At 47.2% G+C, this 18,389-nt stretch overlaps 1 protein-coding gene across 1 annotated transcript; it reads left to right on the top strand.

The window, feature by feature from the left end:
- The first annotated feature begins 7,594 nt into the window (after positions 1 to 7,594).
- Positions 7,595 to 9,002, top strand: RNF228 (ring finger protein 228). Its single transcript, XM_079782577.1, has one exon. It carries the CDS (start codon positions 7,861 to 7,863, stop codon positions 8,896 to 8,898), a length of 1,038 nt encoding a protein of 345 aa, XP_079638703.1. The 5' UTR covers positions 7,595 to 7,860; the 3' UTR covers positions 8,899 to 9,002.
- The last annotated feature ends 9,387 nt before the right edge of the window (positions 9,003 to 18,389 follow it).

Here is an 18,389-nt window from a genome sequence, read left to right as displayed (position 1 = left end):
TCCTCCAGGACACAGAACATGCCTTTGCCCAAGACATTATTCTGGAATATCAGATCAAACTAATTTCCTCATTCTGCAGCTGCTAGAGGGTAGGTCCACAGCCACTTGACTGACCGGGATGAGTGGCGCTCCCACAGCGGGCTGATTCCTGCAGGCCACGCCCCCCACCAGTGCACGAATCCATGCATGGGTCTTTAGTATTATATATTCATTTATTTTCTCATTGTATGCTTCAAACAAAAATGCACATATGCTAGGATATAAACTCCATGAGGTCAAGCATATTGTCTGTTTTGTCCACCATTTTTTATATAGCCAACCTCAAAAACACTGTCTGGTAGATAGTAGTTACCATAAATAGCAATTTGAATCAGTAATTCGAGCTAAAGTGAAGGAAAATACATGCATTATTATTATAACTAAAAAACATCCTATCTTATAAAGAGGGACTATGCAAATTGACCATCACGCCCTCACAAAGCTGGCAGCGCCCACAGCCAATAAGGAAGGAATATGCTAATTGACTGCCATGCCCTCAAAGATGGTGGCACCCACAGCCACAAGATGGCGATGCCCAGTCCCCTCAGCCCCGCTGGGGTGGCAGGTGTGCGGAATGGCTGGGCCCGCCCCCAGGCAGGCCTGGCCACTCCACACGCCTGCCTCCAGAGTCCCCCAGTCCATTCAGCCTCCCAGCCACCAAGGGCTGGCCCGAGATGCAGGCAAGCCTTGGATGGTGGCTGCCCAGCCGCCCAGAGCCGCCTGAAACTCAGGTAACTAGGGCCCGCCAAGGCTTGTGTTGCCAGCAGTGGCAGCAGGTGAGGTGTGATGGGGGTGTCGCCTTTCCCTGATCGCGAGGTCACCTCCTGCCCCTGAGAGCTCCTGGACTGTGAGAGAGGGCAGGCCGGGCTGAGGGACCCCCCCTCCAGTGCATGAATTTTCATGCCCTGGGCCTCTAGTATGCCTATAAGAATAAATCGATGATAGAAATTGCTACACTGTGGTGTTGGGTTACAGGGTAATTTTAAAATTCTCTTTTCTGAATTCACTTTATGGTAGTTACACTATTTCTGGACACCTTTAAAAATTACTATTATCCACACATTGTAATTAGATGCTCTAATGCTAAGTCAAATGTTTCCTTGAAAGGTTTTTCAAATCTGCTTAATGGATCCTACTTGAAGTAATACAAATACAAGAGTGAGAAAATATACCTTATTCCCAGGAATTTTAGTGGCCTTGTGATTGCAATTCCCCATAAATTGACCACATTTAAAAAAATAAACTTTTTATTTTAGAGTCGTTTTAGATTTACAGAAATATTGCAAGGATACACAGAGTTCTGATATAATCCACATCCAGTTTCCCCTTAAGAACATCTTACATTCATATGAACCAATACTGATACATGATTATTTACTAAAAGCAACACCTTCATCAGATTTCCCTAGTTTTTACCTAATGTTCTTTTGTTGTTGTTCCAGGGCCCCATCCACAATATCATATCACATATACTTGTCCTGTCCCCTTAGGTTCCTCTTGGCTGGGACAGTTTCAAGGACTTTCCCTGTTTTTGATGACCTTGAAAGTTTTGAAGGGTATTTTGTGGAATGTCCTTCTATTGGGATTTTTCTGGTGCTTTTCCCATGATAGAGTGGATTTATGGGGTTTTGAGAGACTGCCATTCTCAACACATTGTTCAAGTTGACTTGTCATTACTGATGTTAATTAACTTTGATCACCTGGTCAAGGTATTTTTAATTAGCAATTATTTTTATTTAGCAATCTATATATATAAAAGGCTAAGTGTCCGTCTGTCTGACTGGTAGCTATCACACGCACTGACCACCAGGGGCAGGTGCTCAATGCAGGAGCTGCCATGACGAGCACTGGCCATTTAAAAATAAATGGCACCACGGACCTGGCACCGACAAACCAACACTCGGCTTCCCCCAAGTGGGACACAGGCCCCGCCACCACCCCAGAGTGACACCCCACCAAATTGCAGCCAATGCTGACAAGACCCCATGGCACAAAATGCAGCCCACAGCCCAGCTGGGTAATGACATCATGCAGCAATGCCCAGCTTCCTTTCCCTAGTCACTAGCCTCCTTGGAGTTTCTTCAGCCCAGGAACCTGACTTGCTTTATAGCCAGGTGCAAACATTTCACAGTTTAACCAAATGTCTGTGAAGCGTTTTCCTGTGCCTCATCTCATTTGATCCTCACAGAAGTCCTGGAGTAGGTAGATAGGAGACTCGTAGAATCCTATTTTCTTTTCATTAGCCGGAAAACGGAAATTTAGAAAGTTTAGAAACTTGACCCCACTGAAAAGAAATAAGAAATGGTGGACCTTGAAAATGACTTCAGGTTTTCTCACTGCGCAGAATATAGTCAAACACTGCCGCAGTTAAATATTTTACCCTTTGTTCTCCCTGTGTGATCTACAATAATAATCTGTTCCTTGTTGATATTTACTGCTGTGTTGCTGGCAATTACCTGAAAGAGAAGTTGGGGTGCTTCACTTGGCTGAAAAAAGTTTAACTAAATCAGAAAGCAGGTCTAATTAAGCAAGTTTATTTATAGATACAAAGTTCTCACTGGTGCCAATCACACGTGCGTGTTTCGATCTGTCATTGTCAATCGTGAATTTGGATGATACTTCTATTATAGAGAAAGGGTGAATAGTGATATTAAAACATTTCTTCTAATTAATTTCCTTTCAATGTGCACGAATTCATGCACTGGGCCACTAGTAAAGAAATAATTTCCCTGGAATAAGCAATTTGGGCCCATTTGGATAGGTTTTATTTTATTTTATTTTACCATTTTTAAGGCACTTACCATGTACCAGGCACTGTTTGAAGCTTAATACATGAGGCTCAATTTAACTGCACAACAACCTTATGAAGTAGATAGGACTCCCCCATTTTACAAAAGAGAGTACTGAGGCACAGAAAGGTGAAGGACCTTGTCCAGCACTGCACAGCTAGTAAGAGGCACAGGCCGCCTGGAAGCAGAGGGTTTACTCTGAACCACTAGCCCAGTGGTAGGCAAACTCATTAGTCAACAGAGCCAAATATCAACAGTACAATGATTGAAATTTCTTTTGAGAGCCAAATTTTTTAAAGTTAAACTTCTTCTAACGCCACTTCTTCAAAATAGACTCGCCCAGGCTGTGATATTTTGTGGAAGAGCCACACTCAAGGGGCCAAAGAGCTGCATGTGGCTTGCACGCTGCAGTTTGCCAACCACTGCACTAGCCTATACACGCGAGAGAGAACTTACTGACATCCGTGGAGCACATTAATTCTTTTAAAAGTTTTATCTTTGCCATATATGGCAATGAGACCTGGCTCCTAAAGTAACCTCTTAATGAATATTGCACAGAGGTGGCACATTTGGGGTTGTCTGCAGAATTAAGCCCAGCCCAGCTAGCATGGCATTCCAGACTTCCCTGGACAGCATCCTACACACTGTATGCATGCTCTCTCTGAGGCTGGTCTCCTGCCATGCCCTCAACACACCTGCTTTATCCTTCTGCTGCTGCCTTGAATGTCTTTCTCTATATCTCTTCTTTTCTTTTTAATTTAAAAAAGTTGATTTCAGAGAGGAAGGGAGAGGGAGAGAGAGATAGAAACATACTAGTAAACAATGAGAGAGAATCACTGATCAGCTGCCTCCTGCACACTCCACTCTGGGGATCCAGCCCACAGACATATGTCCTGACCTATGAACCTCCTGGTTCATAGGTCAATGCTCAACCACTGAGCAACACCAGCCAGGCTTTCTCTCTGTATCTCCTTAAATCTCCAATTCCCTGACCATGAGTAGAAATAACTTCGCTCTCCTCTTTATTACCACCAGGCCTTGTTCCTGAACCACAAACTTGCCTCATTCTGCCTCCTAGTTTTGCACTTATGTTCAATATCCTCTCTTAAACTCTTGGTTTCTGGAGGCCAGGTATCTTGCCATATAGCAGTAATGCCCTCCAGAATAGGACCTCAATAAATCTAATTGAATCAGCCAGTTCCTATTTCAAATGTCAACTGTTTGATTGACTCATTTACTACTTGCTTCTGAGTGGCATGATTTCCCTATACATCTATTCTTGCAATGTTACCAATGAGATTTCACTTTGTCCTCATATTTTATACAGGGTTTTATTGTAGCTGACAGATCAATAATGCATGGTTAGATGCATAGGTCAGGCCTGGTCTGTGATTAAGAGGCTCCTGTAGTTCTGTCTTTGAAATAATGGAAGAGTTGGATCAGTCTGTTACTGCTGGCTGTCACCTTGCCTGGTTACACAAACCCTCTGGGCCTCTCTCACAGGGTGTTTGTAAGGATTATTGAGATCAGGAATAGAACCCCCTGACATAAATAGGAATGAGTGTTAACAGGAGCTGGGACTCTCTGTATGTGATATGTGCACAACTTGTTCGATCCTTGTAACAGACTTATGTGGTAACTACTCATCTCCATTTTATAGGATGGAAAATGGAGGCACAGAGAAGTTAAGTAGCACATGTAATGCTGCACAGTGGGTGAGGAGCAGACCTCGCATTTGGACTCAGAACCGTCAACCCTAAAACTAAAACATCCTCTCTCTTTAGATAGTGGATGGAGAGAATGTTTATGGGAGACCACATGAGACCATCGCTGTCTCCCATTTACTTGGTTTCTAAAAAAAAAAAAAAAAAAAAAAAAATCAGCAAATGAGTGTCTAATATACAGTGTCCCCCCAAAATGTATATACACTGTAACAGCTGATAGCTCAATTTTGAAAATCAAATGTATTTTAATAAACATTGCCTTTATAATTATTCAAAGTGTGTATATACATTTTTGAGTAGTTACCACATTAGTCGGTTACAAGGATCAAACAAGCTGTGCACTTAACACATACAGAGAGTCCCAACCCCTGTTAACACTCACCCTATATTTAAGGAATGAGCTGGATTCTTGCAAAGCCAATTCAAATCCTGATGTGAATACTGCGCTCCTTGTTTCTGACCTTAGATCTCTTTCAACACATCTTTCACTATAGTGAGAATCTAATTCCTAGTGAGTGACCACGCTTCACTACTTAGGCTGCAGGGACACGGTGGGCACCGGGCCTTACAGTTCATGCGGGTGGAAGCCTGTGGCCTGTGTCACACAAACGTGTGCTCTTCATTGCACGGACAGAAACCCCACGTGACAACTTTAGGAGTCCAAACATGAGTGGCTAGTCCTAGGATATAAAATAATCGGAGATGCTGGCTTCCCCTAAAACCAACTATGCAAACACAGAGAGTAAATTCCAGCCAAATTCTGGCAATGATCTCTGACAGCATAAACAGAATGTCTTATTGGCAAAAACGGTACCTGGACCTCACAAAGATGGTGCCGTGATATCTAACGTACCAGGAGCTACAGAAGAAATGCCGGTAGACAGTAAATTTGGTAACACCATCTTTGTTCGCACGAGCGAAGAGTTGGGAGGTGTTTCTGCTTTTGGTTTAATTTTTAACAAATCTGTGACTTTGGTGTAGACCTGTGATCTTCAGCCAGGGGTAACTTTTGTCTCCAGGAGACACCTTTGGTTGTCACCAGTGGGGAGGGTTGCTACTAACATCAAGAGGGCAGAGGCCAGGGATGTTTGCTAAACATCTGACAATGCACGGAACAGCACCTACAACGAGGTATATCCAGCTCAAAATGTCAACAGGGCTGAGGCTGAGAGACCCTGGGGTAGCCCCATTTCAATTGTTCCATTCAATGATGAGAATGCATAACAGAGTGAAACTTGAACATCTTAAACATTTGCCCAAATGCATGCTATACGCAAACATGTAGACCTTCAGAACTCTGTTTCAGTCCCCGTCAGCATCGAGATTACACGTCCTAGGAAATAGGTGGGAAGGACAAAAACTCCAATGCACACTAGCCCCTCCTGTTTCTGAGCTTCTCTCCACCCCCACCCCCCGCCCTGTTTTCATAGCTCTTCTAAGCACGGAGCTAATCAAAGCTTAAAGTGGAAGAATCCGGTTAAAATGGTGCATAAAATGCACTGTTCCAGGCTGTTACAATCAAGGAGGGAAAGAGAAGGACAGGCACCCAACTTCCTCCACTGTAGGTGGTTGTGTGTATAATTCTTCAAGGCCAGACTACGGCCTTCTTCCAATGTCCCATCATCCTGCCTTCTGCTCATAACAGCCCCCATCACAAAATGATATACTCTAAGAAAAAATTTAAAAAAAATATTTCCCTAAATTACATTTATGAAATTTGAAACTAGGAAATGAAAAACGAATGGTTGTTAATGAGCTTCACCTAAAGTCCCTCAAACTTTAGACATCTATCACATTCACTATTCACAAAAATACATTTATTTTTAAATGTCATAGAAATGTAATAGTCATTTATGATAATTTCTCCTCTTGCCTGTACATTGGTGGTTTCTTTCTTTTCCTTCAGCTGGTTTCCCATTCACTCTTCCTTTCCACACATATTCCCTGGGACATCCTGCTGTCTTCTGCAGAGAATCCAGAGAAAGTGAGAATATTTCCATCTCATGAGACCCCAGAGCTCCATCCTCTTCCCTCATAAGGTGAGGTCCAACCTGGAGAAAGAGGGGAGCAGAACTTTCTGGTTAGGAAGATCTGAACAGCGCCCCTCAGCTGCTCCCCCAAAACCCACCCCTCCTGTATTTTACTGAGTGTTCCTTTAAGAAGTGCTGCTGTTTGTTAACATACTCAGATGCACTTCTGTTCCTTTTAATAGTAAGATCAGGAAGATCTGTCCCATGTTACCAAAGGAATTTTCAGCTCTCTCCATTTGTGTGTTAAAAACTTCAGCGGCAGGGAGCGGTGGGTGATGCCAGGGGCTAGGTTTAGGCTGGACGTTGAAATTCTGTGAACCTGCTCGACAATATTTCCCCCTCTCGGCCTCTGTAGCCGCCCGTGCACCAATGAAATAACTACCTCCATCCCCTGCGGTCAGTGTCAAGACTTCTCCGGACCTGGCTGAGTCCGTGTCTTCCTGCCTTCTTAAGTCTCAGGAAGCAGTAGTTCTGGATTTTTTTTTTAAAAAAGGTACTGTTCAGCTCCAACATTTCCTCCCTCTGGTGACAGGAAAATGGCCAGCTCTTCGCTTTCACCCCGAGGAGAAGGATGCAGGGCTGCTGGGGCTTCGCTAATAAAGTGTCAATGGCATGGTGATGACTGGCTGTCCCCCTTGGACGGAAAAATGAGATCATAATTTTCACGGACAGGAACCACCGCCGCCGCGGAGGCCGCCACCTCCCCGCCCCGCGCGGGTCCGGCGTGACATCACCGGTGAGCTCTGCGGTGGGGGGAGAGGACGCGGCCCCAGACCAAGTAGGACAAACCGGGGATAACGGGGACACCGGGGGAGGGGGGTGCGGGAAGAGTAGAAGACAAAAGCAAGACCAATGCCCTGAGGGTGGCTTCGGGGGGGGGGGGGAGCGGGTGCTGCACGGGCGCCACATCCTTACGTGGCCGCACCCCAAATCCCGTTCCCGTACTGCCCCACCCTCCAGCCGCCCTCAACTCCCGATTCTCGCAAAAACCGATATCCGAAGCGGTGGGCAGAGCGGCCTTGACAGGCCCCCGGGGGACGGCAGAGACACTTCCGGGCCCGGGAGGACCCAGGCACCCGCATCTGGGGGGAGTGGGGTGAAGGCGGTCGCCGCTGCGCCCCCGCCCGGCCCAGCCGGCGGCGCCTCCCCCACCCGGGGACAGCAGCCAGAGGGGGGCGGCCGAAGCGCCTCCTCCTCCTCCTCCTCGCCGGAGCCGACGCTGCGGCGGAGGGCGAGGAAGGCGCCTCACCTTGCCCCCCATGAGGGGCGGATCATGCCATGGCAGCGCCGGCGAGCGACAGCGGCAGTGGCGGCGGCGGCGGCGAGCGGAACTCCACCAGCAGCCCCGGGAGCTCGGCCGCAGCCGGGGGCGCCGCGGCGGCAGCCCGGGACCGCGGGGACGCGGGCGGCCGCAGCGCAGTGGTGACGGTCCCCGGTCTCCCTCCGCTCGAGGACTACGAGTGCAAAATCTGCTACAACTACTTCGACGCGGACCGGCGCGCGCCCAAGCTGCTGGCGTGCCTGCACACCTTCTGCCAGGAGTGCCTGAGCCAGCTGCTGCTCCGCGCCGCCGCCGCCGCCGCCGCCGCCGCGCCTGAGCGCCCGCCGCGCCCGCCGTCCTGGCACGGCCCGCCCGGCGCCATCGCGTGTCCCGTGTGCCGCCACCGTACGCCGCTGCCCGACAGCCGCGTGCACGGCCTGCCCAGCAACACCAAACTCGCCGAGGCCTTCCCGCTGGCCCTGCGCGCCGCGCACGACCCGCTGCCCCAGGACCGGCTCCCGCCGTTGCCCACTCGCCGCCCAACGCCCGCTGCGGCCCCGCCGCCCGCTCCGGCCCCAGACCCGGCCCAGCCGCCGCCGCCGCCGCCGCCGCCGCCCAGGGAGGACGCCGCCCGCGAGCCTCGCGCCCGCGCCGGCCTGCGCGCCTCGGGCGCCTACGAAAGCTGCCATAACTGCAAGCGCGCCGCGCTCACGGCGGGCTGCGTGTGCGTCGTCTTCTCCTTCCTCTCCATGGTGGTGCTGCTCTTCACCGGCCTCATCTTCGTCAACCACTACGGCGGTGGCGGCGCCGGGGGACCCCCCGGCGGCGGGGCGCCCGCCGGCGCGGCCCAGGCTGCCGCGTCGCCCTCGCTCGTGGGGCCCATCTGCCTGTCGGTGGCCAGCATTTTGGCACTCTTCTCGGTTGTCGTCACTTGGCTCATCTGCTGGCTCAAGTACCGAACCCCCGAGGGCGCGGCCACGGGCTCGGCTGGGGGCGGCGGCCCGAGGACGCGGGCGGCGGCAGCGGCAGGCGGCGTGCGGGGGAGCGACACATAGTGGGGTGACTCGCCGGGTCTCCCGCCTGCACGCACCTTCAGTCCTGCGAGACCGGAGAGGAGGGGGCTTTTGGCTCCGTGCGCTCGAGCTTCTCTGGCCTCTCCCCGTGGTCCCCGGCCGCGCATCCCCTCGCCGCCCCGCCACTCCGGGGCGCCTCTTGGGCTTTCCACGCCCCGCCTCCTCCGCGCTGGGCCGGAGAAATCGAGGAGGCGGGGATGCAAGATCAACCTCCGCTTCAGGCACCATCCCCATCCTCTCCAGAGTCCTCTGCCTCCCTTCCCAGAGTCGGAGGATTTGTAAAGAGGTGGAAAGGGGAGTGGGACCCCCGCCGCCCCGCCTGCACGCTGGTTTTCTGGCTGCCGCGACTTCAGTTTCTTTAAGGGTGCAGGTGCGCTCGCGCACGCGGCTGCAGCAATTGTGAATGCAGATTGTCCGGTGGAAAAACGAATGAGATGCAAACAGAGAAAGGATCCCCTGCTTTCTGGCGGTCCTGGACAGCGAGTGAGCTGGAGCGCCCAGAGTGGTGTTTACTCCCCACGGGCACAGCGCGGGCTGGAGCTGGGCGACGGGGCGCACCTACCGCCTTCAACTGTGCGCGCAGCGGCAGGTGCACAGCGCGCGTGCGCGCTCTGGGGTGCGGGCGGCCGCGCGGAGCGCTCCAGGCGGAGGATCTTGCTACCCGGGCCCCGCAGAGACCCAAAAGTCCTGGAAGCTGGGCTCCTGGAAACTTGTGGTGGTTTTATTCGCGGCGTTACTACCAGGAAGTAATTTCCTCCTCTGTAACTGGACTCAGGGACATTCAAGAGCCTGTTCTCCATCTCGTCTCAAAACTGACTGACTGTTGCCCCCACCTGGAAGATATGGAAAGCTATTCACGCAGAAAATAAACTGCAGGCTTCCCTCGCCCTTTTTCTTAATTTCATTGAAAACATAATTTATTTAAAAATATATGCATCTGGAAATTTTGTGCGATAAATTTTCAGAAAAGATGTTTGATGAGCAGTAGCATTTCTTCCATACCTCCAGTCCAAATACATTTCGAAATTATCAGAAAAAAAGGCGTGTTCGTAACTGATTCAAGATTTTGTACTGTGAAACTACTAATGACTTTCAACTATCTGATCAAATAGAAATAGTGCCCAAAGACTAAATTGACAAGTCTTTCTTCCTTCGATTACAAATATATATTACACTTAACAGAAAAATATTTTGAATTTAGCTATTTGATATAGGAAATTACTGAAATGTTCACACCCAGTCATATTAAATAAAAAAGAATACTTATCTGTCTGATTTTGTAACTAAAAAGATGAATTTCAATGTGTGTTGCAGGTAGATCCGATGCCTTTTTAAGGTAAAAGAAAAAAACAACTGTTCCAGGTGTATTTTATATGAAAACATTATTTATTCCATCTTTTGAGATTTGGAATAAGTCGAAGTTTTCATACCTAAGCATCACAGAAACTACTGAGGATATACTGTTATTCCTCGTATATTTATGCAAGCTGTCTGCATGATATTCTGACACTATTCTAGTACCTGAACTTGAATGAATATTTGTATCTATCATAGAAAGCAATCATTTACTGGCCATTGATAAGTGATATGGCTGTGATTTAGGAATTGCAAAATGATGTGTTATATGTCTGCATTGTCTTAATTAAAACAAGAAGCATTTATAGAAAACTATTTTCATGAAATTTATTTCATGAGGAAATTGCTTCAAGTTATTTGTGTGCCCTTCTCTTCCTGAAATACACAATCCCATGAAATGCCCACCCTAGCAATGTACATTCCCACATGTGAGTTAGTTCTCTACCTGCCCCATTCATAATGTGAATTTAGGATTTGGGATTGTTTCTAGGTTTTAACAGGACTTCTGAAGGTCCAATAAGATCTATTCTGGAGGTAAAAGTCGCTTCCATCTGTTACTATATAAGATTTTTGTTCTCAATTTCTGCAAAATGTTTTTAGGTTTCTAATACTAAGGATTACATTTCAGAGATTGGTATTAATTTCTATTTCCAACAAGTAACTTGTGTTACTTCTATATTAGTTTTTATCTTTTATTCTTTGTTTACCTCCAGGTGCTCAGATTCTGTTTATATTCACACCTGTTTAGTTTTACAAGTGTATCTACACATGTGTATGTATGTATGTGTACACTAGCAATAGCACGTGGCTTTGTGGATGTGACCATGTATACATATGAGCACACACATTTGTTATTTCATTCCCTTAATTTAGCAACCTGGAAGTCTATCTAAAGTTACTTGGGGACCAACTTGCTTTTTTTATATATATAAAAATATATTTCATTGATTTCAGAGAGGAAGGGAGAGGGAGAGAGAGAGATAGAAACATCAGTGATGAGAGAGAATCATTGATAGGCTGCCTCCTGCACACCCCACACTGGGGATGCCCATAACCCAGGCATGTGACTTGACCAGAATCGAACCATGACTTCCTGGTTCATAGGTCCATGCTCAACCACTGAGTCATGCCAGCCAGGCCCAGCTTGCTTCTTTTAGAGTATATGTAATGTTCCACAGAGGAGGGTTCATCAATGACGTAAATTATTCCTCATAAATAATAAATACATTTTTAAATCACCTTAGTTGCAATGCAAGCAACATTTTGATTCTTTCATGGTTGCACATACAAATTTTTTGTAATGAGAAATTTGAGGTAGAACATTTTAAAATCAAACAGATATGATTACTAGCCCAGCACCTGAACATGGAGTGATTCTTTTTCTTAGCTGACCTTGTTTTATTGTTCATTTCTGACTTTTAAGGAATCAAGTGGCATGGGATGATAGAAAACATTTGTTTGTTTTCTAGTGATTTTCTGGTATTCTGATGTTCCCCTATTCTGCAGGTGTGATTTAATTATTTCAGCCTACATCATGTGGTAAGTCCTGCACACAGGTATCTTAGAGCAAGTATTTAGGAAGTAAGTGTTGAAATGATCAATGGGTTGTCTGGAAGCCTCCTGGTGGCAGTGAAGTACATTTCCCCCTTCCCATTCTCATCTTCTTGGAAGAGCTTGGTTCAATCCTGGACTGATCTCCAGCTCATGAGTGTAAACTGCAGGTCAAGTCACTGGAAAAAAACAGACCTGCTCAGCCTGCACACTTGCTCAAGAATCATGGTCCCCACAGCCCAGATTCTGCCTAGGTTCTGGGTTGCAGGTTAGGATTATCATCATGCTTCTATAGAGTCTAAATTTCAAGTGACAAAAACTCATCTTGTAGGTGACGAATTAAATACTTGGTCTCTGAATGCAATATGATCTGGGGAACAATGTCCACACCCAGAAAGAACATTGGGTTTGGGGTCTAAAGACCAATAACTGTATCCAGAAAATGTGAGTCTGGATGCTGATCTCTCCTTTCTTTGAGCCTCAAAATCCTCATCTATAAAAAGGGAATAGAAAGTACCAGTCCTGCTTTTTTCTTTGTGGAGTTTGTGTAAGGATTTCTACACACAAGAGAGTATATAAATGAACTGCTTTGGAAACAGGAGCCTTATGTGGATCTGTGGTCTTGTTTTCATTCAGGTCTCCAAAGGTGTAATAAATATCACCTTCCCGGAGAGGTTTACCCTGACCACTCTATCCCAAATGTCTACCCATTGAAGTTTTATTTTCTTTCTAACATAACCACCTGTATGGTTTTACGTATTTGTTACATTCTTTATCTCAATCTCCTGCAACCAAAATGTGAAAACAAGTAAGGAACCCTGTCTGCTCACCCACTCTATTCACAAAGCCTTAGCCAGTTCTCAGCACATAGTAAGGGGCCCATAAATATTGGGATGAGTTGGCTGAATGGGAAACTCTCCACTGACTCTTCAACAACTTGGCTCCCCTCCCTCATACTGTCACTCAGTACATCCTGAGACCCTGGATGACTTAATTGCTTTTCCCTACTTCATGAAGATTTGTGAAAGGTGAAAAAATATACCTGAAAAGCCCTTTGCGTTTTGAGAAAAGTCAATATTACCATGGTGAAACTTTTATTGCATTATATTCAGTGACAGGAGCCACTGGAGAGACTAAAGGACATTTGATCTCCATTTCCCATGGTTTTCTGCATTGTGAGATTTCAAGGTCTGACTCCTTTTAGTTTCCCGCATATATGCGCATGTCTGCACCATCCTCTCCAAAACTAACAGCACCTGCAAAGTCAGAACAAGCTTACATTGCAGGGAAATTTCCCACAACATGGAGAACAAAATATGTCAAATTTTACATTATTTGTTATTCTCCATATTAATTCTTCAACCTTCGTCATTTAAAATAAGTTTTCCTTCACAGACTTGCTATATTTACAAACTCAGTAACAGAATAATCTCCCATTATTTTATGACTCAACTAATATCCTGTTAAATCATGTTTCCCATTAGCTAATATTTGTATTATAAATTTATGTCATACTGCACCCCTGCTAAGTATGCATTTACATTTCTTCCTTTGAAATAACATGTTTTTATTGTATATGTTAGAGAGTAAATTTGATGAATATATAATATTTACTACAGTAACCATTTTTGAAAAGTGTTAGGAATAACTGCAGCCAGATCTCAGTTCGAAATTATGTGAATAAGGAAAATGTGAGAGCGATTTCACCTGTCTTTTGCTTGATCTCATTTGATTGTCCATATTTAAAAGCTTTGTAATTGTTACTATCCATCAAAAAATAAGGCTCTTGTTCTGTTACGCAAAACTGAAATATGCCGAAGGCAAATTTGTTTCCATGATAAATTTACAATTATTCCTGATGATAAGATAAATTTCGGGAAGTGAGGGTGGTCAATGTCCAACTTCCAAGAATATTTCTAGGAGCTCAGGAAGAATGTGTACACTCCCTTTAGAAAAAAAAAGTCTTTTCAGGTAAAACTGGATTATCTTTGGTTTAGAAATACCACATCTCCCTAGGATGGAAGTGGGAGAGTGTTGAAGTGGGGGGGAAAGAGGGTAGAGAAAATATGCAACCAAGTTGTCCTCACCCTTATTATTATAAAACCTCATCGCCAAATAAACAGAAGAGGCAGTGTCTAATCAATACAAGGACAGAACACGTTTATTTCAACAACCATGGTAATATATGGTGGGCTCTTACCACCATGACAATGAGTACTCTCCGTCATATAGAAATATGATTTATATTCTACTGTGTGTGCATTTTTTAAAAATGTGTAGTCCAACTTGACAGGTAGGGAGCAATTGTACCTGACTTCAGTTTTGGGGAAGGATTAATTCCAAATGAGTAGGAGACAGCTATTAATTGCGAAGACATTCTTGGACCGAGCTCTGCAAGGCAAACGATTTGTCCCTAGAGCCCATATCTTATTAAGTTCAGACACAGACAACTTATTTCCTGATGCGAGCCTCAGCGGAAGTTCTCAGCGCTCGCAGGCCGCAGGTTAAAACTACCTGGAGAGCAGAAACAAACAACCGCGGAAGCACCCGCCGGGCCCCCTGGACGCGAATTGAATTGGCCTGGGTGGGGACCGGGAGGGGAGGCGCTTCGGTATTTTTAAAAGGCGCCCTAGGTGATTGACGGTGCAGCCAGATCTGAAAGCCATTCTATTTCACACCGTATTTATTGAAATGCGACGCTCTTCCTAATCTCACTTTAATGAACTCAACGGCGCCGCCAGGTTTCTTAGAAACTGGAAGGTCGTGGACCAATGCTTGGATTTTGGAAGTGGCCATAATTTGGATAACTACTTAATCCTTGTTCTGGTCTCTGACATCATTTTCTCTCTCTCTCTCTCTCTCTCTCTCTCTCTCTCTCTCTCTCTCTCTCACACACACACACACACACACATACACACATACACACACGCACACTCCTGGTGACTGTATCCCCAGGAGAGTTAAGTAAATACCTGCATCCCCGTTTGGAGCGCTGTGATCTTTCCTAACGGGGCAGGGTGACGGGCTGCGCCTCTGCTTCACAGGCTTTTTGTGGGCTCCCCTCACCCTCGAAACATAGGCGAGTGCTTTCCAAGTCCCGTGAGTCATCAAAATCCAGTGACAGCGCGGGGATTTGAGGGTGGATTATGTGGATAAGCAGGAAAGTCTCAAGGTTAAATTAACAGAACCTCGCCAGGGACAGCTGTGGGTGTCATCACCAGGGACAGCTGACGGGGCATCTGCTGGTCGCCAGCAGGTGTGGCCGAGCGAGCAGATCCAGCGCGCAGGAGCCGCGTCCTAAAATGCCCACTAGGACGGTTATTACGTTCTGTTCAAAGACCCTGCGGACTGGCGGGTCAGCGCGCAAATTAACTCCTCGCTCTCGGTCCAGGAGTAGATGTGCGCCAGACCCAGCCACCGGCGGTCCGTGGAGGAGGGGAGAGTTACCTCGATCTCTCTCCTTTGGACGGGACGCCCGCGGGGGCCCCCAGCCCGTGGGAAAGCGGAGTTGACTGCAGACCCTGCTCACTCCCTGAGGACCGCCCGAGGCAGCCGCCGCGACTGGTTCCCAGGGCGGCTCACGGGTTCGCGGGGTGTAACCCTGCACCCCGGGGTTGGCCTGTGTCCCACAGGACCGGAGGCCTCCAGAGGAGACAGGCTAGTAGTCTCCGCCCAGCTGGGTCCAGGGCTGGAGCCGGTCCCTGTCGCAGCCCCTGCGCCCTGCAAGGGCAGGCGCGGGCCGGGAGCAATCGGAGGTATAAGGCCGCTGGCACAAGCCCACTTGTCGCTCGAGGTGGGGGCGGGGGACGCGCTGGCACGTGTCTTGTCAACCCAGGCACTCGACGTCTCCACCAAAGCTTGTTTTGTTTGTATGGAACCCAGTCCTTAGCCCCAACTCTGCTGGTTTTGTGACGCCCCCTCCCCCATTTCAGGGTCTGAGGGTTGTGTCATTTATGATGCGGTCGAGGAGTATTTACCATCCTGGAGGCTCACCGGCCCCTCCCAGCGCCCGCCCCTAATCTCCGCGTTCCTCGCACCTATTCTGAAAAACTGCAGAGAAACCCGAAATACCAGTACGTAGGATGCGGAGCTTGCGCGGGCAGGAGAGGCGTGAGTTCAGTCCCCCTTCCTCCGGTGCAGTCACCCCACGCCGGGTTATCCGCACATCCCAGCCCCAAAGGTCTTATAAAACGCGCCCCCGCCCAGCGTGCCTGTCTCCCCACCTCTTTCAAAGATGCGAAAGGTGTCTGGACCCGCCGGAGGGCAGGTCAGCGCGACGTAAACACGAAGGCACCGGGGCTTGGAAACACCTAGGAGTCCTGGGATTTCCGCTGGTAAATTCCTGGCAGTCGCCCAGCAGGGGCCCGCGCCTGCAGCCTACACCGCGCCGAGGTCCTGGTGCGCGCGGTTGGTCCCCGGCAGGAGGGCCTTCGGAAGCCCGGACAGAACAAGTTCTGAATGCCACAGCGGGGATGCGCAGGAAGGCACGGGGACCCTCCTGCCACGCGTCCGGACCCAATTAGGGGCAGGTGCCTGATGCTCACGTGTGTGTCTCAGGTTCTTCTTGGCGTAGAAACATAAGCTAATCAATTCTCCCCGAGACTCGGAAAAAGGATTGTTTAAAATAAGCAAAAATTTGAAAGTGGGATTATATCATTGGATGTATTTTAAAAGGGGGAGTAAATTTCCAAATTCTTTTCACTAGAGATAAGACAGACTCCAGAAGCATTAAAAGTAACTTTTGTTGAAATTTATTTACAACCAGAGTAAGACGAGCAGCAACAGGTGAAGAATTTAGGCAAGTCCCGGATATCCCCTTCAGGGCTTTCTAAGGGAACAAGACTGGCAATTTAGCACTGTCCCGGGTTTAAATCCCACCTCGGCTGCTTCCTGAACTGTATGACTAGGGCAAGTTAATTAATCGCCTTTGCTCCCTTATCCTCGTACTAACTAGATATAATCTAGCTGTTTCTTAAATACATATTTTGTTAATCCTCACCCGAGGATATTTTTCCATTGATTTTTAGAGAGAGGAAGAGAGAGCGAGCAAGCGATGGATTGGCTGCCTCCTGCTCCTCCCCCACACCAGAATGGAACTGGAACAGGCAACTTTTGGTGCATGGGAGGATGCTCAACCACCTGAGCCACACTGGCCAGAGCATAATCTGGCTGTTTTGAGAAGTAAACAATCTTCGTAAAATGCTGAGAACAATGCCAGCATGTACAAAGTACTCAATGAATACATGCAATTACTATTACTATTATATAGTATATCATCTTATATAACACATTATATAATAGTAATATAATATTGTAGTAATATAGTAACCATAAAGTACAATAGTAGTAATATAATGCAATTATATATTATATTGCTATTATATAATTATATAATGGTAATGTGCCAGTGTCATTAAGCACTGTTGTCACCACATAAACCATTTCCCCCATTCTGCCAAGATAGCTTATTCAAGATGGGGGACCCAAGCAGCTGGCCCAAGGACTCCAGGCCACTGAGCTCTCATGCTGCCAACCCCAGGGCACTGGACCTGTCCTCAGAGAAACCTCCTAGAGAGTGTGGTCTGGTTCTTGGAGGGAGGCTGGGACAGGTGGTGGGAGAGATGGTTAGCTGTCTGAGGTGGTAGGTGAAGGATGCAACATCCCTTTCCCTGATTCTCCCACCCTGGCACTTCCATAACTGGTCCTTTACAAGGGGTTGTTCCAAGTGTTGAGTTTATTTATAGCCATCCTTTCTCCCATCATCCTGCACTTCTGCAATGTATAAATTGGCAAAGTCCAACCTCTATTTTAGTTGAACATAAATGAATTTGAGAACCTTGGGAGCAAACCAAAAAGAAATATTCTTCTTCACCAAGGAAGCATTCATGTGACATATCTATTGTAGTTTCCTTCCTAATGTCCTTTTCTTCCTCTCAACTGCCTTGATCCTGCTACCCCCCAATACACAAATATCTCCTCCAGGCCCACATACTCTGGAACAGGGAAATACGGCGTCAGATCGCTTCTCTCAGTGCAAATGTATCCTTCAAATCAGAAACAGTTTATTCAGCATTGTCTAATAGGAACCCAGTTTGATTGACATCCATTAAAATTCATTTTATCTGAAATATCTTAGTCATAGCGTGTCTTCAGTAATTGGCCTTTCTCGTTCCTCCTCCTTCCTCTCTCTTTTCTTTTTAGTTTTGGAGCAATCCTCTCTTTCCAGGAGCTTTTCTTTTCTTTCTGTCTCTAAAACCTTCCATTTTGATGATACTTCCTTCTTTGTCTTTCTTTTCTTTCTTTCTTTTTTTTTAGAGACACAGGGAGGGATAAAGATATAGAAACATCAATGAGGGAGACTCACTGATTGCCTGCCTCCCACATGCCCCCTACTAGGGATGGAGCCCGCCTCCTAGACATGTGCCCCCAACCAGGAATCAAACCAGTTACCTCCTGTTTCATAGGCGGACACTCAACCACTAAGCAACACCGGCTGGGCTGGGTGATACTTCCTTCTTTTCGAGTTCAGAAAGCTTCTTTGATTCCTCCCTCCCAGGGTGACCTGC

The sequence above is a fragment of the Cnephaeus nilssonii genome (genome assembly GCF_951640355.1).
Source record: "Cnephaeus nilssonii genome assembly, chromosome: 10".
In the NCBI taxonomy this organism is placed as follows: Eukaryota; Metazoa; Chordata; class Mammalia; order Chiroptera; family Vespertilionidae; genus Cnephaeus; species Cnephaeus nilssonii.
This window is presented reverse-complemented; position numbering and strand designations above follow the sequence as displayed.